General features: G+C 45.2%; 1 protein-coding gene across 1 annotated transcript in view; it reads left to right on the forward strand.

Moving 5' to 3' along the window:
* Positions 1–982: 982 nt before the first annotated feature.
* Positions 983–22,302, forward strand: part of xpo4 (exportin 4) — a 41,951-nt gene continuing 20,631 nt past the window's right edge. The window contains exons 1-7 of the mRNA XM_079357581.1: positions 983–1,149; positions 3,855–3,960; positions 4,147–4,288; positions 5,258–5,396; positions 5,959–6,075; positions 6,192–6,344; positions 16,444–16,557. Of these exons, the coding sequence (XP_079213707.1) occupies positions 1,060–1,149; positions 3,855–3,960; positions 4,147–4,288; positions 5,258–5,396; positions 5,959–6,075; positions 6,192–6,344; positions 16,444–16,557 (861 nt within the window). The 5' untranslated portion in view covers positions 983–1,059. The remainder of the gene's footprint in view (positions 1,150–3,854; positions 3,961–4,146; positions 4,289–5,257; positions 5,397–5,958; positions 6,076–6,191; positions 6,345–16,443; positions 16,558–22,302) is intronic.

The raw sequence follows: 22,302 nt of genomic DNA on the forward strand, positions 1-22,302 counted from the left end.
TAACACTCATTGTAGCCCCGCAGTTCAATCCTCTCAGTGTAACCATTAAGAGAATTAAAAGTGAGTAAAACAATTTTTATATTCAGAAACATTTTGAGGTCATTTGCCTTGAATATCTGTGTCATGCTACTTGACAGGATACTTTACCACCACTGAATGTTGTCATGATAGCGAATATTGAACTTGTTAAGACAAAACGTTGAGCTTATTTCGACACCATCAGATCGTTTTTCTGATTCAGGTGATCAGTGTGAAGTACAAATCGATCGAGATTCTGGATGCATTCTGTTTTTAATGTTTTTCTTTTCTTTTAAAGTAAGTAAAAAACGTTTAAAGGGCATGTCAACTTCTAACAAATCTGTCGACTGATATCGAGAATTACTGTACATATTTAAAGAAAAGGAATAGAGGGAGAGGGATAGAGGGATGGAGTCCATTGGTAGAGATAAAAATGGGGGGGTTACCAGAATCCCACTGTGACATCACAAGGAGAGCACATTTGAAAGAGCATTTTCTCTGTGTTGTAAGACTTCTGCAGACCACAAAGGAATGGACGAGTTTATGTTGCGTGTCACCCAGATAAATTTCTAAAAACTCGGTAAAAGCAGATTTTTCATAATATTTTCCCCATTAAAGTCAATATAGAAAAGGAAAGACAAAGTTACATAACAAAAGCGCCCCGAAAATAATTGATTTAGGTTCCATAGGAAACTTTACTCAGTATTGTGTTGATTATAAATCTGATACTTCACCCCTGAAAGTTTAATTTGTTATTTTTGCAATTAATTGAACAGTGGTTTAAAATCACCTGTTACTTCAGGTTTTACCTTTCATTTCATAACTCGCGTTATATTCGTACTTTGTCGTCACAGATTTGCCCCTTGAAATTAAATGCATGCAGATTTTTCTCGCACTTTCGGGAGGTGCATGCATGCACCTCCCGAATACATGTTAATGTAAGGGGTGCATTTCTCGGCGTAACACCGGGGGGTGCAGAACTGCAGATTGTTTAAATCCGGCCGGGTACCAGCAGCGCTGTAATCCCACAATGCAGAGCGCATGGCGCGTCATAGGAGAGGGACAATGATGGCGGCGGTCGGTGCACCAGAAGTGATCACACAGCTGGAAAGCGCTGCCAAAGTTTTAATGGTATGAAATTTCACCCTTATTTTTTTTTTAGCCACGAGTAAGTGTGTGTAGACTGTGTGTCAGGTGGTGTTTGGCGTGGCGTCTTCCCGGTTTTTGTTGTTAAATGTGTTGAGGTTTTTTTTTTCCCCTCAACGTATGTGAGCGATGCGTGGCGCCTTCCCTTTTTTGCCTCTCTCTCCATCCCCGCAAAAAAAAAAACAACAACTATACATATATATCACATCAACCCCTGCCCCTATCTTTCTTTACCCCTCTTCTTCCCTCCATCTTTAAATATCATCCCGCATTTCCTCACCGTTTCCTGGCAACTTAAAACGGCTCGTGCCGCTGTCCCCTTCCAGAACGTTGACGTTACGTTACGTCAACGGTTTATCTCACCGGGCTGTGTCGCTTTATCTTTCCATGGGCCCCGTAAAACACTTCATAAAACCATTGTTCAGTCTAATTTCCGCTGTTTTCCAACACCCTGTACACGAGCTAAGAGCAAGTGGCTAACCATGTGCATGTGTTGGACAAATTAGCCAGATTTCTGCCATTTTGCTTTCCCGTGTTGGATTTCAAACTAATATTACTTTGTTTACTTTTTCAGATTTGACATTAGCCGCCAGTGTTAGTCAAGTTCAGCTTAACAAGTCTCTCACATTGTGTTTGAGCTGTGTCTGGGATTTAAATGAACAATTAATGAACTAATATGTGCTTTCTCTGTCAAGTTACTTAATGTTTAACACCTCAATACAAATATTTTCATTTAATACAGGTCTCGTCTTTGTAGTCAAAGAAAGTGAAGCAGGATCATTGATTGGTTAACAATGTAACATGTGACGTGTTTCAGGTGCAAAGTGCTGCTTCTGATGTTTTCACTTGTAGGGACTAACAGTTCCCAGGTTGCCATTGGCAACAGTTTCAGAATCCCCCCTCCCTCCCCCATAATGCATTTAGTGATGTTAAGATTAAAAAATGTGATAAATCGAAGGTGTCAAGGTTGGATCATCAATCAATCAATCAGTCTTTATTTATATAGCGTCAATTCATAACAGGCGTTATCTCGAGACACTTTACAAAAGCAGGTAAAGGACCTTACTGTTTGTCTGTTAACATTAACAAAAGAGCAGGTAACAAGACCATGCTCATTATTATGTTTACAAAAAGCAGGTAAAGGACCTTACTTGTGGCTATATTACAAGAGCCCAGCTTAATCCGTCATAGCGTGGCAAGAAAAAACTTCCTTTTAACAGGCAGAAATCTTCAGCAGACCCGGGCTCATGACGGAACAGCCATCTGCTAAACTGTGCTGGGCTTGAAAATGGGACAAGATGCAGAAAGAAGGATAGGATAGGATAGATGATGGCATCATGTTTAAATTTCTCATGTGTTAGAAATTTAAACATGATGCCATGTGCGGCTGCCTGTTTTCTTCTTCACTCAGTCTGTATTTGTTTTCTGACTGTATGTAACAAACCGTGACGTTTGTCCTGTGACGCTGTGGGACAAATACTGTTACACCGCTAGTGTCTGCACGTGGACGTTTCCTGATTCAATCTAACTTCTGTTGGTTAACAGAAGTCTCACTGAAGTGACCTGGGCTACACATTAAGTTGGCTGCAGTTTTTTTTTTTTTTAACACACATGTCAGACACATTGAATTATCATCATTCATCTGGAGTGTATTCTTTGTACTCTTTGCAAAACTTACTTATATCTCCAGCTTTGGTCTCCACCAATTTAGCTGCCATGTTTGACTCTGTTCACCAGCTAAAGGCTCCAAGTTTGTCTGCTTGTTTTTTTTGGTGCTGAATAAGTGATGCACAGTCGGAGTACTGCACCACATTTGTTGGAAAAAGTGACACTGACGAGAGGGATGAGGTATGGATTGAAAGGTGCAGTTTAAAATCCTTCAAGTCGCCTGAAAGACGCAAAAAAAACTCCACTTTCAGTCACTCAGTAGCTCTGGTGCTAATTATATGTGTGTGTGTGTGTGTGTGTGTGTGCGTGAGTCTTGCTCTCAGATAAAAGCCTCTTTCTTTCCTCTGCTGCTTTCGGCCGCAGAGCTGCTTTTACTGCAATTAGGCGAGGAATGTGACTTTCCTGCAGAGCTGTATCATGGCGACACTCCTCAATAAAAGTCTGTGTGTGTCCACGAGTGTGTGTGCATTCATGTTGTGCTCTCTTGCATGTATTTGGTGCTCTAATGTGTTTGTTTTCTGCTGCACACTGTCTGAATTGCACAAACAGAGAGACAGAGAGAGAGAGAGCAGTATTTGATGATTTGCTGATCTGTGAGTTCGAATGAACCGTCCGCTGCTCTCTCACGGTTGGGTAAAAAAAACAAAAACAGACTGATCCTTTTTCAAACCTTCACTACTTTTTAACAACCTCCATAGAGGTTATTAAACAAAGTGGAAACTGCAGTAATGGGAAATGTTGACGACTCGTCAATGTTGCTCAGTCTGTAGTGACTTTTTGTTGGGAGCCGGAGGGTTGAAGTCCAGGTAATGTACCAAGAGGTGCCCTTGAGCAGGGCACTGAACACCCCCCCCCAAACACCAGCTCAGGAGCTCTCACTGTGTGCAGACCTCGCACTCTGACATCTCTTCATCTTGTTTGTGCACATGTGTGTGTGTTTCAGTGTAACAGTGAATAAATGAAGTTGATCTCCTTGTTAATAGTCTGAGCCTTGTCTATGACGCTTGTTTGTGTGTTTCCAGGCACCGCCGTCCATGGTCAGCACAGAACAGAGGCAGCATGCTGAACACATATTCCTCTCCTTCAGGAAATCAAAATCCCCCTTCGCCATCTGCAAGCACATATTAGGTAACTCTTCACATCCATCATGATGGTGCACATCTTGTCCAGAGAGGATCATGTTTTCTTAGACTGTTAATTTGTCAGTGGAGGTTGACTAATTATAAAAGTCCCCTCTGCACTTCAAGCGAACCTTTTTTTTTTTCTCTCTCTGTCCTACATTTCTTCACCCCGTCTCCTTCCTCCTCTCCACAGAGACCAGTAAGGTGGACTATGTGCTGTTCCAGGCAGCCACAGCCGTCATGGAGGCGGTGGTGCGGGAGTGGATCCTGTTGGAAAAGACCAGCATTGAGTCTCTCCGGGCATTCCTCCTCACCTACGTCTTACAGAGACCCAAGTGAGTGTGTGTGTGTGTGTGTGTGTGTGTGTGTGTGTGTGTGTGTGTGTGTGTGTGTGTGTGTGTGTGTGTGTGTGTGTGTGTGTGTGTGTGTGTGTGTGTGTGTGTGTGTGTGTGTGTGTGTGTGTGTGTGTGTGTGTGTGTGTGTGTGTGTGTGTGTGTGTGTGTGTGTGTGTGTGTGTGTGTGTGTGTGTGTGTGTGTGTGTGTGTGTGTGTGTGTGTGTGTGTGTGTGTGTTGCACACTCATATTAAGTGTGTGTGAAAGCTCCCTTGGAGAGTTTGCAATACCTTGCAGATAAACCTCCTGTTACATAGTAAACACAGAGTCATTTCACAGCTGTTTTCATTCATCTTCAGGTTTTCTGATCTTCCTAACACAAACAGTGGATTTGTTTGGTGCATTATTCTGACGCTGTAACAAATCCTGATGCAATTTAAAGTTTGGTTTTGGTAACAAACAGCATTTTTTCGATGATTGTCAGTCCTTTTCTTACACACTTGTTATTTTTTTGTATGCACAAACTCAGTCAGAAAAAGTCTAATATCTCCGATCAAGAGTTTTCTCTTTTTTTTTTTTGCCTCAAAAAGTCAAATTCAAGTTTCAGTTTGATTCATCACAAGGTTGATGGTTTCGATCAGAGGTCTCCTTTAGTACAAAATCTGTATTCAGTCTTTCCTGGTGTTATATTTGACAGATATTACAGATGTGTCTCACTTTGGGACATTTTGACCATCCTGCCATCATACCTGCCTACTGTTTGTGGCATTAGAGCGAGCTGCTGCTGCTGCTGCTGCTGCTGCCGCTCTGACAAATAGGAAAAGTTTCTGCTCACCTTTGTTTGACTCAAAGGTTGGAAAAACACGTTAAACTCCTGCCGATGTCGGTCTTTACCCCGTCGTTTCCTGTAAGTCTTCCTGCATCAGAGAAGTGATACCATCCATACCTGTCCACCTCCCTGTTTCCTCCAGCCTCCAGAAGTACGTCCGTGAGCAGATCCTGTTGGCCGTGGCGGTCATCGTGAAGAGAGGCTCACTCGACAAAAGCATCAACTGTAAAAGCATCTTTCACGAGGTCGGACAGCTCATCAGCAGCGGGAACCCCAACGTGGTGAGAATCCCAACCATTCACATCTGTAGAATCCAAATTAAACCCCACATTAAAAAAAAAAAGTCTGTGCCGTTCATACTGTCTGAAGATGTGAAGAGAGAGAGGTGAGCGCTGGATGGAAATGTCAAAAATCATGCTTGACACTTTGATCTGAAATGAGTGACGATTGATGAAGAAACAGATTTGACAGTTTACTGTCAGATGCAGCGATGTAGGTGCCTTACTCCTTTTTAAACGGAAGCTACATGACAGCCTGAAGCCGCAGCTGTTTTGTAAAATCCTGTTTCTATGAGCGCTGGTGTATACGGTGAACCACTTCTGCTCATCCAGCAGGTGGCACTGTTTCATTCGTTCCCACAACCAAAAGGAACCAAAAATGAATGAAGCTTTTGAACCTCCAAAAGAATCCGAAGAAAACCAAAAGCACAATTGTTGCAACACCTCATGATTGAAAAAGTGTTTTATTATTTATGTTTCACTTCATCACTTTCTTCCATTTAGCTACAAATAAAGTTTCTCTCTAGTTTCTTTAACTGGATGACCTTTGACCTCTTTGCTGCAGCAAACGCTGGCGTGCTCCATCCTCACGGCTCTGCTCAGCGAGTTCTCCAGCTCCAGTAAGACCAGCAGCATCGGCCTCAGCATGGAGTTTCACGGCAGCTGCAAGCGTCTGTTCCAGGTTCGATCCCCACCATCGCTTTGTTTGTTTCCCTGCCGGCGAACAGTCGAGCTGCGCGAGGAAAAGGCGCTCTTCTTCCCTCTGATCCCGTCTCCTGTCCTCTTCTTCTCTCCCAGGAGGACGGCCTGCGTCAGATCTTCATGTTGACCATGGAGGTGTTGCAGGAGTTCAGCCGCAGGGAAAACCTAAACGCCCAGATGTCGTCGGTCTTCCAGCGTTACCTGGCTCTCGCCAACCAGGTCCTCAGCTGGAACTTCCTTCCACCCAATCATATCCTTTCACGTGGGCTTGGTGCAGCTGGAGAGGTCAGAGGGTTACATTGAAACGTCTCTCAGTGGAAACAAACAGGTCGGTCCACATCAGGCACAGTTTCTTTATCATCACAGCTGGAGTATGACTTTAGTTTTATTATTGTGTCATTTTATCTAGTTGGTCTCAGAATAGGATCTCAGAAGTGATCAGATAATCGAGTTAGTTTCTCGACTCTCGAACGTAATTCAAGCTGAACACAGGAGGTATTGAGTTCAATCACAGTTTTATACAACATTTTCCTCCCATGTACGTTTGAGTCAAGTTTTATAATATGACTGAATGTGGATCATTGCACCATCTCTCGTTTATTAAACTGATGGAAGAAGGCATGCTTGTAAACAAATCCTTCAATTCATAACCACCATGTTCAGACGTAATGAGCAGGACACTGAAAACATTTATGTCAGAGAAGAAAGAAGAAGTAAGTCTTCTTCAGATTTGACAAAAGTTGTAAAAATAAATAAATAATAATGACAATGATGCATTTTATTTACAGACACCAGTCAATATGTCGTGTTCGAAGGTTAAATGAAAGAATCTTTTCCTGTTTGGAGTGTGACTGTGTGTGTTTGTCTACTTGTTACGTATACGTGTGTATGAGTTTGTTTTTGTGGATTAATATGAAAAAGGCACGCGCGTGTGTGTGTGTGTGTGTGTGTGTGTGTGTGTGTGTGTGTGTGTGTGTGTGTGTGTGTGTGTGTGTGTGTGTGTGTGTGTGTGTGTGTGTGTGTGTAAATATGTGATACTCAGGAATGCAGATCTGATCATCAGCTTTGCTTTGTACTTCATCTCATGTGCATACATCCTTATTATCTCAGCAGTTGGCCACATTGTTGAGCAAACTTAGGCGCTAGGAGTGTGTGTGTGTGTGTGTGTGTGTGTGTACACAAGGCCAGGCTCATTACAGCCTAAATCCCATCCTGCCTGGCATCCTCTCTGCCTGTCTGAGGGGATCTGCAGTGGCGCTCTGCTGCCAGCCGGGGCCATGTATCACTTTCAAAGAGGTGTCCAGTGTGTCCATCTCCGTATCATTCCAGGAGCCGGCCACCCCCGCCTTGGCTTGTTGAGGCTCCCCTCGGTATGCCCGGCACGCTCAGTTCGATGTGTGTGTGTGTGTGTGTGTTCGCAAAGGATGCGTCTTTTAATGGCCTCTCACTGTGACCTTGTGAGGGGGTTTTTGGATGTTGTAGTCCATGTGTTAGAAAAGTCTAGTTTTGCAGCGTAATCTCACCTGTGAGGATTTTGACGTTTTAGTGCTTTTAAAGTCACGATAAGTCCAAGTAACAGAGCCGAGCTTCTCTGGTTTCTTCATGTTGAGTGGTCACGCGTGTTGAACAGGGCGGCGTGAGACCACAGGAAGAGCTTTGGATTCTCTCATCATCCTCCTCGGAGTTCTGGCGTTCACGCGAGGAGACGAGCGGCGGGGCTTTAGTTGAAAAGGACGACAGATTGATGAAGGCCGCTGGGAGGCTTGAATAAGCGTGTCTGCCTGTCTGAAGTGTCACAACATGCCCGTGTGGTGCGTCGCTGACGCGTGCCAGCATCTGTATCAGCCTGGGGGGGGGGGGGGGGCTCTCATTGATTGCATAGCTTGAACTTCCCTCGGGATCAATAAAGCAGCTATCTATTTATCTCCAGCAGACAGCCGGCGTCTTACGCACGCTCCTTAACCAGCTCAAGGATCCTTTTTAAAGCAGTCTCCGTCCCTCAAAGAAACGAGCGGCATGTCTGTCATCTGTCCTCGCCGCTGTCTGACCCCCCCCCCCCCCCCCCCCCCCCCCCCCCCCCCCGGGCTCTGGTGTCATCTGGTGGAGACACGCTCCCTGGGCGTCTGTATGACACCGTGTCACTCCTCACTGTGCTCGAGTGCAGCGGGGGTGGCGCTCAGGCCTGGAGGCCGCGGCTGCAGTCTGCTGCTGTAAATGGCTGTTTGAGCTGACGGATAGATCACCGCTCTGCTCCATCAGCCCGCAGAGCCTCCACACGTTTAGATGTTTAGGCATGAGCAGGAATGCACTTTTTTTTTTTTTTTTATATAAAAGCCAGTGACACTTTCATCTCTTCGTCCTGATTGTTCAAAAGGATAAATCCAGATGTTTTTCTACCCAGGATCATGTGATCCAGCTCACTTAATTCCTGATTATTCAAAGAAAAATCGGATTGAATCAACCTGATCAAGTATCAAACTTTAGAGCATTCCCAAATCTGGTTTACCTACCGCCCTGAAGGTGGAGTTAACACAACATACTTTGACCATAATGGACGCCAAAACCCACCCAAACTGAACGATCCTTACAGTCCATATCAGATATTACAATGCACGTTTACGTGTAAACAACATCCTGATGCAAAATGTGTGAAACAAATGTCTGAGTAACTTAACTCAAGTTGTCAACATTTTTGATCCCACATGTTTGAAAATAATACAAATCATCATTTGAAATGATCGAGAGGAATGAAAAGTTCTAAAGCTAAAAAAAAAAAAAAAAAAGTAAAATCTTCAGTCGTGTTTCGGAGAGAAGGACGGCTGTCTCAAGTGAACGAGTGGTATCTGTGTGTTCCTGTGGTTTCTGGTGTAGTGATGATGAGCCTGATATCAGGTTCAAGGTTCAAGGTTCTTTATTTGTCAAATATGCTCCATGTTAGACATACAGCACAGATGAAATTGCAATCCCCCCAACCCGCAGTGCAAACCTGCAGTGCATAAAAAGAGTACTAAAAAAATAACAATGAACATGACAAATTTAAATTTAAAAAAAAGTAGCAATAAAAAAGCAATACTATAAAACAAATAACTGTCAGCGGCCTGTTCTGTAGTTTTAACACGGTAACGGTTCTCTGAACTTGTTCCTGGAGTCCGGTCTGAATCCAACCCTGAATCCCAGCTGGATTAAGGATAACTCGAATCCAAGTGAACAAAATCATACTCTTTAATCCGTATAAACATAATTGGATTTCCTGATCTTACTCGGTTATGTAATCCTTTTTAAACAACCCTGATTTCATGATTGAATCTCGTCTGATTAAATCTCCTGAACCTGTGGGACTGCTTGGGTTTTTCTCTCCCGCCTGTTCTTTCCTTCACTCGTGAGGAATGTGTGGATTTCACGGTGTATCAGCTCACTCAAACTCAAGTTGTTTCCCATTAAAGCGTGGCCCATCTCGCCTCCTCCACTGAGGCATTTGGCTCTTAAAATCTGCCCCTTGCTTGACTTGTACCGAGACACTGCATTGATACTTTTAATAAAAGGAGACTGAACTTTGTGAGAAACGGTTTTAACCCCCGAGCAGCCGCGTCGCTTGGTTATTTTTGTGCCGAGGAGCCCCACTCTCTCTCTCTCGGCCCGGCTCAGTATTGTTATTAGCTGTTCAGAGGTCGATTTATCAGCGTTTTGTCCCCCAGGTTAAGGTTAGGATTTAGAGTGTGTAAGCTGATGCTGCATGTTTGCCTTGGCCCTGACCTGTATGGGGAATCTTTAACTCCTGCTGTCTAAACACACGTGGAAGAGTTAGTGGAGACGGCTGACACACTGATGGACAAACAGTTGGTGCGTGGACGGTCCGAGTCCTGAGTGATTTACAAGAGACCTTCAAGAGTACTTAAGACCAGAGGGTCTCAACTCGTCAAGCCTCAGTCACGACCCACCACCAACTCCTCCGTCGCACACTGCAGCCCAAATGACTGATACTTTTCAACCAATCTGAATCAGAAAAAAAAAACAATTTCTTAGAAGTGCTTCCCACAAGTTTGTTTCCAGACACACATTGGCAGCCTACTCAAAACGGCTCCATGACCCACTGTTGGGTCACGACCCACCAGTTGAGAACCGCCGCTTTAGACTGCACCTTTTTCTTTAAATGATTTTAGATTTGGGTCGTTTGACGTGTTAATCGAACAGACCAGAGAGTGGACGCTGTTAGAAATGACATGCGGCGGGGGAAGGAGCCACAGGTCCGATTGGCGCGTGAACTAACCACGAGGTCCCACCGCTGACCCTCGACTGCAGCAACCGTCGTCCTCGTTCAAAATGCCCAAATAATCTCTTCTGTTCAGGAAACCGAGTTTAGTCTCAGCAGGTAGACATCAGGGATGAACAGTAGGTCAAAAAAAAAAAACCGTACTGAACCAGCAGAATAAATCTGTAACTTTGACTGACCTGCTGACCTGCTTCATCGATAACTTATCAAAGTGGCATGGCTGATAAATTCATGTTTTAATTCAGAGGTGAGAGATCACTGACAACTGCTGTCCTAACAGATGGGCGTCTGAGCAGATAGAAGGAAATGGAAAAGGAAAGGGTGGGGGTGAGGCCGTCGTCGAGGTATTCCTGGACTGTTATTTCACATGGCGAGGCGGCAGGAGAGACTTAAGGCAGGATATATCGCTTAAACCCTACCACGCGCCTTAGCATAGCGCCGGCGGCTGGCAGACGCTCAGCCAGTCTTCCCGCTGCAGCAGGTCCATCCTCGCTCCGGATCAACATTAATGAATAGAGGATACAGGAGAAGCTTGCTAAGCCACAATCTTTAGGCAGGAAGGACGCTCGGGCTTGCAAAATTGTCAGATTGCGGAGATTATCTACTTAGAGTGGTTTATGAAGATACCGTCGCATTGATCTGCAAAAGTGTTCTGTGCAGTGTCTGCAGATTTGTGGCGAGGAGGAGGTGGGAATGTGAAACGTGAAGCCTGATTAGTTCTGTTGCAGACACACTTGATAAAATAAATAAGAATGTTTCACAATTAGACGTGAACGAGAAATGATCGAAACCATTAAAACACACAAAGATCGACGAGACAGACGAGCAATAATTACATCTATGTAGTCGTGTAATTGAGGGAATTAAAGAGGAATGAGGCAGGTTAACATCATGTCAATGGTGGTTTAGTGGATCGTGTGTTAACGTCCACCAAGCGGACGTCCCGGGTTCAAATCGAAGCTACTGCTCCTTTCCTTCACGTCGTTCGCCACGCTGTCTCGCTGTCTCGCTGCTCGATATCTGACTCTCTCTGCTGTCCTGTCTCTCAATAAAGTAAAAAACAAAAAGAGCCTTTTAAAGATGAAACAGTTTTTTTGTTCTGGAAATGTGAAAGAGGAAGATCGCAAATCCAAAAGATAATTCTTGGATTTTTTTTTTTTTTTTCAAAATCAGGGTCAAAATATTTAGTTTCAGTGAAATACCTTCACAGTCAGTAAATTGAGTTGCTCACAAACGTACATCTCTCCCCGAGTGGACATGCATTCCTGTACTATTTTTTACTTCCTGTAAAATGGGGATTTCAACACTGGATGTCCCCTAACAATGAGTCAGCTGTTTTCTAGAAATGGCGAGAAAACACCACACAGCTGTTGTCTGGAGGAGGATCAGATGTCTCTGAACCCGGACGGTCGGGGGTTTGATCCCCAGCTCCTTGCTCCTGCTGCTTCATCAGCAGCGTATGAATGTGATGAGTCAGGGTGTGAATGTCGTTGTGACCTTTTTAGTTGTTAGAAGACGAGAAAAATATATATATACAAGCTCAAGTCCATTTAGCATCCCAAAAAATTCAGAATTCCAGGTTGGACTCGAACCTTAACCGTCTGCTTGCAGTACTTCATACTCCGTACATGTGGTGCACCCCACCAGCGCCCACTTTCTCACGGCTTTTAATCCTGTTCTCATAGTTTAAACAACCATTACCAAAGACTACAAATCTGTATTTAGTCTTGAGCATTATCATTGTGTGCACTTCTAGATGCTGACATTAGCACGTCGCTCACAGTGACTCTTCCCATGCCCTGTAAACTCTTTGTCTAGTTAACCACAGGTTTGTGGCGAAGTGACAGGGTTTGAATCTGTGAACCTTTGAACAAGTTGTCTTCAAGTTTCAATTGTGTCATTTAAAGCTAGTCTATATTTTTGGCATGTAGTGACAACAAAGAGCAAAGCCACAAAGATGAAACGATTAAAAAACGAGACCTCGATGTGTGTGACGTTGTTTGGTTTCGTGACCCACAATGTTCGGACTCATTCGAGAAGACTCAGCAGTCATGTGGTTGGATCATGATCAGCAGCGGATTTTCAATCTCAGCCCGTGAAGAAAGGACATATTTATTTTTATGACCTCGAGCTTTGAGGTGGACAGCTAAGCATTGATGCTAACTAGCATGTGTCAGGAAGTGAAGATGCGCTTTTTGTTCGTCAAATAGGAAAAAAATAACATCAGGAATTAATACAGTCATGGTTTCTCCTGGCAGTATTTCATAGACATTCAGCACGCTGGTGTTAATTTAGTTTTTACGTTGTGAGTTTATTGCAAATTTGGCAACAGGATCCCTGTGAATCTCTTTGATTTACACTCGTGCGGTCAGTGGTTGTGTTGTCAGTCACTCTGTGTGTGTTTGTGTGTGTGTGCGCCTGTCGAGCCGTCACTCCCTCTTATCTTTCCACTGGAAAATTGACGTGTCACATTAGTTATTCTTGAGCCTGCTGGAAGGGTTGAGATAGTAGCAGGTGAGGTCTTTTAAAAACCCACCAAACCACAGCCACATGTCCAAGTCACTCCGTGAACATTACTCATCCTGGAGGCATGTTCGCTACACGCGCACGCGCACTCAAACACACAGGCCTACGCAGTCTCCTTTTTTTTTCCATCTTATTTTTTTTTTTCGAGCACTTTGGATGGCATGGTCCAAGTCGTAAATCCGCTTTTCAACTCGGCGAGTAGGTTTTCCTCACAAGTGAACTCTTAACAATTTAGAGAAGGCCTTTAAAACTTTATTCAGTTGACAGGTTTTTCCGTTCACTACATTAATGTTTTATGACAGTGGTACTTTCTAGATTCATCTAAACCGAGGGAAGAAGACCGACGCACGATTAATAACAAGTGAAAGTCAGAATAATCCTCTGAAATATCTTTATACCACGCAGATGCTGGGAATATTTGGGAATGCTCAAATCAATCCTGAAAGATTCATGCTGTTTAACCTCATGTTGTCTTTTTGTTTGTTTACAATCTGCTGCTACAGCGTGCTATGTAAACAAAACAAACGGTTTGCATGGTAAACAAACTTTTTGATTCACCTTTTTTGCTGAAATATTCAAATAGAGTATTGTGAACATGGAGGGAAAACTTTTGTGCTTCAGCTCTCGGAGAAGGACCTGAGACGTCGAAGATATAATTCAGTGGCTCTCAGGCGGGATCCAACAAAGGACCTCACACGTCATTCAAGGCACAGTGGTTTTGGTGTAAATGTGCCTTTCTTTTGGATCCTATCTGACTTTAAATGGTGATAGAAAACATAAATAGTGAAGATGACATGCAAACACAGTTTTTTGTTAGTGAAATAGAGAATCTGTGTATTTGTTGTTCAGGGTTTTACTGACTGTCTTCTCTTTGAGTTTTCGTTTCAGACTGTTACGCAGCCTTTCTCAAAAACAACCTCTGTTTATTCCCAGCAGGCCCCCGCCTTCAAGTATTTAATATTTTATATTTAGTAATCGGATTTAGTTGTTGTTATCAAATTGAGTTTGCGAGATCTGAAAGATGAAATGTACAATCTTTAGTACAAGTAAGGCCATTCATCTACGTTTATAATGTTTGAAGTCGTGAAATCCCGTTTTTTCCTCTTTTGATGAGAATCTGTGTTCAGAAGAAGAACCTGTCAGATTGTCTCTGTGAAGTGAAGCTACAGAGTCAGAGTACCCGTGTAGTTATCATTCCTGAGGTCTCCTGTTGAACTCATATGATCTGTGAGGACGGCCTCTGTCATGGTCAGTCCCACTTTTTCCTTTTTTTTTTTCTTTTTTTTTTTTTTTTTACTTGAGTGATGTGCAGGATTCGAGACGGCATGGTTAAGTTTCCAATCCATCAGGATGCTTTAGTGAAGTTCTCCTTTTTTTCTCGTCCTTTCCACCTCAAAAAGGTTCAGTCAGAGGTCCTCGCCACGACTATTTTAACAAGGCCTGAAAGCCCAGCAGTGGACACACACACACACACACACACACACACACACACAACACACTCCCACAGACTCTTAGACAGGTGCCAAGTTTTGTGCCGAAAAGTGTGTTGTGGTGTGTTGTGGTGGGGTGTGTGCTCGGGGAGTGACTGCAGGCTGGTGTCAGAGGAATGTCTGACCTCGCCGGCCTCTGCTGCTGTTTGGCTTTGATCGAACATTCCTCAGAAGTTTCCACCTTCTGCTGTCACCGAGCTGCCGGCCACTGATACGCTTTGAGCGTGTTTTTAACGTGTCGAGTGTGAAGTCCAATTAGATTTTAAACTTTTCGTTAACCAATCAAGCAAATACAATAAAACGTGTAAAGTAGAAAAATGGAGACATCAAGAAATAGGCTGAAAGATTTACTCTAGATGTTGTTCTTTGTGGTTATAAATGTATTGTGTTGGCAGAGAACAATCTAGAGGTCAAATACATGAGGCCCATAAAGGTTTATTTTTATTCTTAGAAGAGATCACTACCTTCAAACTCTGGTTCTTTCACATCTATATATTTATATTTACTTTTTAATGTAATCAAATTACAGGTGGGGAAAAAAAACAAATTTATGTAAGAAAAGATTTCCCTCCTTCCTGATTATTCCTGGTAAAGTAAAGACTTCCTGTTTGGGACTGATGTCGGACAAAGTGATATTTAGGCAACATAATGTGTTCATGTTAATGTTCACTGATCTAACTGAAGTGTTGTCCGGTGATGATGTGATATAAAGGAGGATTGTTGATGCACTTTTAAAGGACTGACTGAGCGGTGAAAGGAGGATTTAGCTGGATGAAAATGGGCTCAAGCGTCCTCAGAGTTTGCTTTTGATTCTTCTTCTTCTGATTGAGGAATTCAAGAAGGAAACTTAAGAAGAGAGATCGTATGTTAGACTTCCCCAAGACAAAGTCGGAAAAGAGGTAACATTCTCGAGGACAGAAGTTGGGAAAAGAACCCTCGTCCTGTATGCGTCAGACTTTTTTGGGGGGGGGGGGATTTGTTTGTGGTCAGTAGTCTGAAAAGATCTCTGACTTATTCTTACGTACGAGAAGAATAAAAAGTCTTTTGGTGGTTAAAGAGCTTTTCTTGTACGTTGTTTGTAAGAGCCCTGGAAGGCGTGTGAGCGGTGGGAAAGGCGCTGTGACAGCACGCTCTCTCTGATGAGAAAGGGGGGAAAAAAGCATGCATGTGTGTTTTGAAAAAAAAAAAGGACAGGAAGTGTTGTGGCTGCGTGGGGAGAAAGTGTGCGTCTGTTGTGGGTTTGTGGAAAAGCTTGAAGTGGTGTGTGTGGTGGAGACTCTTAAATAAAGAGACAGACATGTTTGTGTGTGTGTGTGTGTGTGTGTGTGGAGGGAAGGGACTTTTTAGAGGCCATCGGCTTTTCAAACGGAGCTGCAGAGACGTTTGTGAGAAGAGAGAGAGAGGAAGGTTTCAAGGGAAGGGAAGGGAAGGTGTTACGGGTGCACACACAGTCTTGCTCTGGTCTTAGAAAGCAGGCATGAGGAGAGACGCATTGATTGGCTGAGGAGGAGAGGGAGGGTTGCAGGGCAGCAAGAAGTCTCGAGGACATCTTGCAGAGAGGAGTGGACAAAGAGGCAGAGCTGCACAGAGCGTCTGCTGGCTGCAGGGAGAGAGAGAGAGAGAGTTTTAAGATCTGGAGGAAGCAGAGGAGAGAAATCCGAGTGTGCAGGAGGAAGGAGAGGTGAAGAAGAGGACGAGGAGGGGGAAGGAGGAGGTGAGGAGAAGAAGTGGACAAGGGGTGAGAAAGAGTTTCTCTGTGGTTGAGTGCTGGCAGATGAAGAGCTGACTGAGCAGGAAGAGAGAAGGGAAAGAGGACGAGAAAAACAAGGAGGGGAGGGTGAGAGAGAAAAACAAAACAAGACTTGATGGTGTTAATGAGAGGGAGAGCGGAGAACAAGTGAGTAACAAGTCTCTGCTGCAAAAAGACGGAAACACACAGACCAAAATAAATCCCCATTTGAGAGGGAGCTGAGTGACGGGAGCTGTGCCGCTCCTCCTCCTCCTCCTCCTTTTCTTCCTCCTTTGCTTCATGCTGTTGTTGGCCTTAACTTGCGGCGGGTCACTGGGGCGCCACTACATCGCCATGTTCGAGGCCACGCAGAACGTCATGCTCAAGCCGACGGAGACGTGGAGGGAAGCGCTGCTGGACACCCGCGTCATGGACCTCTTCTTCACCGTGAGTTCATCTTTACCATCTTTTTTTTTTTCTGCTGGGTTTCTGATTTTAGATTTGTTTGTTTTATTTTATTTTTTGAATTTCAGAGACAGAATTCTGTACCAAAGTTTAAAAGTCATCACTTGAACTTTTTGAACTTCTTGTGTCGCCTCAACACACACACACACACACACACACACACACACACACACACACACACACACACACACACGTATACTGCATCACTTCCTTTGTAGCGTGGAGGATTCATCATGTGTGCATGTTCACTGATCCTGTTGCATGTGGTTAAGTTCTGTCCCGTACGTTTGTTGATGTCTTTGATTATTTATTTATTTCTAACGCTCTTGTGCGAGTCATTCGAAGCTTTTATTTATTCCTCATCGTGTCAACATGGCGCTCGGCCTCATACAGGACAGGAGTGACAAACCGAGGCGTACACGTGAAGACGCACCGTTTTCTCACTTACACTTCCCCACATGACAAATGTAAAGTCATGTCTTTGGTTCGGTCTGTATTTCAAACAACCGATGTCACACACTTCGTCTCATTCTTAAATAAACACACCATGAACGTGCATATTTGATGTTTCCATAACAACAGTACTTGACGTCAGTCGCTGTTGGCTCTTTAAATCAGCACACGGTTTAACAGCGCGAGCCGGCTGTGTCTGAGGAACAACAAGTGGTGCGCTGCTGAGAGTCTCCGGGTAGAACTCAGCTCGACGCCTTTCTGTTCCACGTCCCGGGAGACGCCGATAGACTCAAAGGAAACCTGGAGCTGTACGGACGGATTGATCACACACCTCGTTCATACCTGTTTGTCACGTTTCCTTTTATCCTGCTGTTTCTGTTTGACCTCCTTTACACTCTTCTGTCTGAGCGTCATGTTTCCATGCATCCACGTTCTCCTGTCAGGGAGGTCGCTCCTCCCACACACACACACACACACACACACACACACACACACTCACTCTGCATGGTGGGTTATTTATGATAAACAAACTGACAGTTCGCCTTTTCATGTCGGCCACACAAATCTCACTTGACCTCGTCTTTTTTGGCGCATGCTAAGTTTTTACTGGTTTAGTGGGGATTTATTTCCACGCACCATTAAGTGGATTTATTGGTGCTTTGCACTGAGGTGGTGTTATTGTGAAGCTGTCCACAGGACCGCCCTGTGAAACGAACGTGTGGGTTTTTTTTTTGGTTTTTTTTCGTGCTGTGACTTTGTGTGTTTTAGGAGACGACCCACGCTGTGTGTGTGTGTGTGTGTGTGTGTGTGTGTGTGTGTGTGTGTGTGTGTGTGTGTGTGTGTGTGTGTGTGTGTGTGTGTGTGTGTGTGTGTGTGTGTGTGTGTGTGTGTGTGTGTGTGTGTGTGTGTGTGTGTGTGTGTGTGTGTGTGTGTGTGTGTGTGTGTGTGTGTGTGTGTGTGTGTGTGTGTGTGTGAAAGAGAGAGAGAAGTGTGGAACAAAGCGGTCAGCTCGCTCCTCTTTCATCAGCTCATCCTGCGCTCCATCACGCTTTCCGTCTCCTCCAGCTTCGACCTGCTGCTCCCTGTCTCTCTCCCGTGAGGAGCTGCTCCGACTCTCTGGTGGATCTGAGTGGGCTTGTTTGATGATGAAGCAGATGAAGAACATCAGTGATTACAGCACGTTATTATTTTCACAGATGTCGAAAGAGTAAACCATGAGAGCAGAACTAATGATGCGTTCCCACACTGAACAAAGCCGTTCTTCCTTCTGAGGGGAATTTAAACCAAACTCACGCAGCTCATTGAAGACGCACGTTTGTGACCGTTTCAGTGTTTCTGTATCGTTAACGGTGGAGCCCGATCGATGGCCGATATTAGTGATTTCAGGATACTCAGGAGTGTCTTTCTGCGTCAACATCGAGATCAATAAGTCAGAGGTTTTTATAAAGCGCACATGACGGTAACAGCGACAGCGTCCTCGTGTTGGCGCCGCACGAACGGAGGCGATCATCCTCCAACAGGCGGTCAGGGTTTGACTCCAGCGTCTGGCACTTTGCTGCATATCTCTCTCTCTCTGTCTCTGTCTCTCTTCTTTGTTTCTCTCTCTCTCTCCCCCCCTCTCCCTCTCTCCCCCCCTCTCCCTCTCTCTCTCTCTCTGTCCCCCTCTCTCTGTCTCTGTCTCTCTCTCTCTCTCTCTCTCTCTCTCTCTCTCTTTGTCTCTCCCCTCTCTCTCTCTCTCTCTCTCTCTCTCTTTCTCTCTCTCTCTGTCTCTCTCTCTGTCTCTCTCTCTGTCTCTCTCTTTGTCTCTCCCCCTCTCTCTCTCTCTCTCTCTCTCTCTCTCTCTCTCTCTCTCTCTCTCTCTCTCTCTCTCTCTGTCTCTCTCTCTTTGTCTCTCCCCCTCTCTCTCTCTCTCTCTCTCTCTCTCTCTCTGTCTCTCTCTCTGTCTCTCTCTCTTTGTCTCTCCCTCTCTCTCTCTCTCTCTCTCTCTCTGTCCTCTCTCTGTCTCTCTCTATCTATCTCTCTCTCTCTCTCTCTCTCTCTCTCTCTCTCTCTCTCTGCAGTGAAACACATTTTGTTGTTTGTCTGCTCACCAGTCTTCACTGACTGTCTTTTAAATTCACACAGCGACCACAAATAAACCCGTAATCAGAGGTTTGATATACAAAGCAGAGAAGGTGTAATGAGCATTTTGATTGGCCGGCAGCAGCAGCAGCACTTTGGCATGAATAAAAATCTTTGTGATTTTTCGCTCGCTCGTCTTTGCTGCTGGAATCTGCAGGATGTGTTTTGTGTTGGTTTCAGTTTTCATGTCTCACTCTGGTATTTCTAGTAGCTCAACTGTTTGTTATTGTAAGGCTGCTGCCGCACCGTCAGCTGTCCAAGTGTGTGTGTGTGTGTGTGTGTGTGTGTGTGTACCGGTTCCAGCATCCCTCTGCTTGTGTTGTGTGTGTGTGTGTGTGTGTGTTGGGGCATATCTGTCTCTGTGGGGCAGTGTAAATATGTCTAGTTAATGTCGGTGTGTTTCTAAGTAGTGTGTGTTTATGTAAGTTGTGTACGTGTGTGTGTGTGTGTGTGTGTGTGTGTGTGTGTGTGTGTGTGTGTGTGTGTGTGTGTGTGTGTGTGTGTGTGTGTGTGTGTGTGTGTGTGTGTGTGTGTGTGTGTGTGTGTGTGTGTGTGTGTGTGTGTGTGTGTGTGTGTGTGTGTGTGTGTGTGTGTTTGTATATTTATTTTATTTAATTGGGTCCTTTGCTGTCTCAGCTGCCGCATCTCCTCAGCTGTGATGAGTAACAGGCTGTGTGTGTGTCTCTGTCTGTCTGTGTGTGTGTGTCTCTGTCTGTCTGTGTGTGTGTGTGTGTGTGTGCGTGTGTGTGTGTGTAAAGAGGGGTACACAGAGACACGCGCCGTCAGGGTCACAGTCCACATCAGACCAGTGGGGGGGATTAGAGCCTGGCCCCAGGATTAAGGGCCCCTGTTAACTACCGCAGTAACCCACCCATCACTCTTTGACACTTCTCTTCAGACTGAGAGACACAGAACACATGATTATAATCAGCTTGATCATTGAAGTGAAGTCTCTCTGCCTTCCAGCTGGTGACATCCTGAGGCTCTGAGGTTCTGGGTCTGAGGGACTGAGGTTCTGGGTCTGAGGGACTGAGGTTCTGGGTCTGAGGGACTGAGGTTCTGGGTCTGAGGGACTGAGGTTCTGGGTCTGAGGGACTGAGGGCAGCTTGACGACAGACAGAGAGAAGAAAAATTGACAGGAAAGAAAAGAAAACAGAGTAATGGTCTGAGGTGGAGAGAAAAAGTCCAACAAGAGAATCAGCTGTCGAGGAGAGAGAGCATGTTTGTGTTTTTACAGACAAAGAAGAAGAAGAGAGAAACTCAATTTAGAGAAGGAGTGGATGTAATCAGAGAGAGAGAGGGAGGGGGGAGAGAGAAAGAGGGAGAGATAGGCTGCTGGGGGGAGGGAGAGAGAGAGAGAGAGGAAGGAGAGGAGAGAACAAGAGGGAGAGAGAGAGTCGGGGAGAGAGAACGAGAGGGAGAGATAGGCTGCTGGGGAGAGAGGGAGAGAGAGAGAGGAAGGAGAGAGGAGGGAGAGAGAGAGAATGAGAGGGAGAGAGAGGAATGAGAGAGGGAGGGAGAGAGAGAGGGAGAGATAGGCTGCTGGGGGAGGGAGAGAGAGAGGAAGGAGAGAGAACGAGAGGGAGAGAGAGAGAGGGGGGAAAGAGAGAACGAGAGGGAGAGAGAGGGGGGGAGAGAGAGAATGAGAGGGAGAGAGAGGGGGGGGAGAGAGAGAATGAGAGGGAGAGATAGGCTGCTGAGGGGGGAGAGAGAGAGAGAGAGGAGAGAGAGAGAGAGAGAGAATGAGAGGAGAGAGAGGAATGAGAGAGGGAGGGAGAGAGAGAGGGAGGGAGAGGGAGATAGGCTGCTGGGGGGAGGGAGAGAGAGAGGAAGAGAGACGAGGAGAGAGAGAGGGGAGAGAGAGAACGAGAGGAGAGAGACGAGGGGGAAAGAGAGAACGAGAGGGAGAGAGAGAGGGGGGAGAGAGGAGGAGAGAGATGAGAGGGGAGATAGGCTGCTGGGGGGGGGAGAGAGAGAGAGAGAGGAAGGGGAGAGGGAGAGAGAGAGAGAATGAGAGGGAGAGATAGGCTGCTGGGGGGAGAGAGAGATAAACGGACATCGCTAGATTGAAAAGGAAAGAAAACCTTGTGCGGTTGTTGACCTCTCCTTCAAAAAGAACCCTTCTACTTCTGTCCATGTTGCACCTTTTGACCGCAGTGCACGTCTCCACTGGAACAGAGCGAAGAGACACACACACACACACACACACACACACACACACACACACACACACACACACACACACACACACACACACACACTCTGAAGCCACTGTAATTTGACTGGAGCTGTGTTTTTGTGTGTTTTTGTTTCTCAGGGTTTTCAGTTTCTGTTTTGACTCGCAGTGATTAGAGAGCGGCAGCAAATTGTGATTGAGTGCGCCGCCGCATGCAAACACACACACACACACACACACACACACACACACACTCTCTCACACTCACCCAAAGATCTGTGGATGCATCTGGTTCATTTCATCGCATAAACATAAAATATCTACACAGACACACTGCAGTAACACACTAACCTGCTTACATCTTCAGACACACACACACACACACACACACACACACACACACACACACACACTTCAGTGCTCTGATACTTTAACTACATCTACGGGCTGAATCCTCTGTTGTTTATGGAGGGTTTACGCTGCAGCTTCAGTTCACATATTATGTACAAACCGGGACTCTCAAATGTGGAAAATGTGCATCAGAATTTCCCAGAACTTTTTCCAAAGTGACGTCGTTAAATTGCCTGTTTTTGTGTAACGAACGGTCTGAAACCCAAAGACCCCGAACTGTACGATAATCAAAGACAAAGAAAAAGCATCAAAGCTCAAATCAGCGACAGGTTATCCAAAACAGGGAGCAATTACGCGTTTGATGGATTCTAAATAAAACCCCACGATGTGTAATCAGCTGAGCTCACATTGCAAACGCCGCCACATCACTGCCACAGTTTTAGCTTCTTTAGTCTTGATGCAAAAATGTTTTAAAGACTCGTCCGATATTTATTCAGCAGATGAGCCGGAACGAGACGGTACGCTCGCCGCCGGTCGCCTCGTGGTCATGTCACACGGAGGGCACAGAGGCCTCGTCGAAAACCTCATCCCCTCAACTCTCTCTCCTCCCCGCGTTTCCTGTCTCG

This window comes from Symphodus melops (assembly GCF_947650265.1).
Source record: "Symphodus melops genome assembly, chromosome: 12".
NCBI classification, from domain to species: Eukaryota; Metazoa; Chordata; class Actinopteri; order Labriformes; family Labridae; genus Symphodus; species Symphodus melops.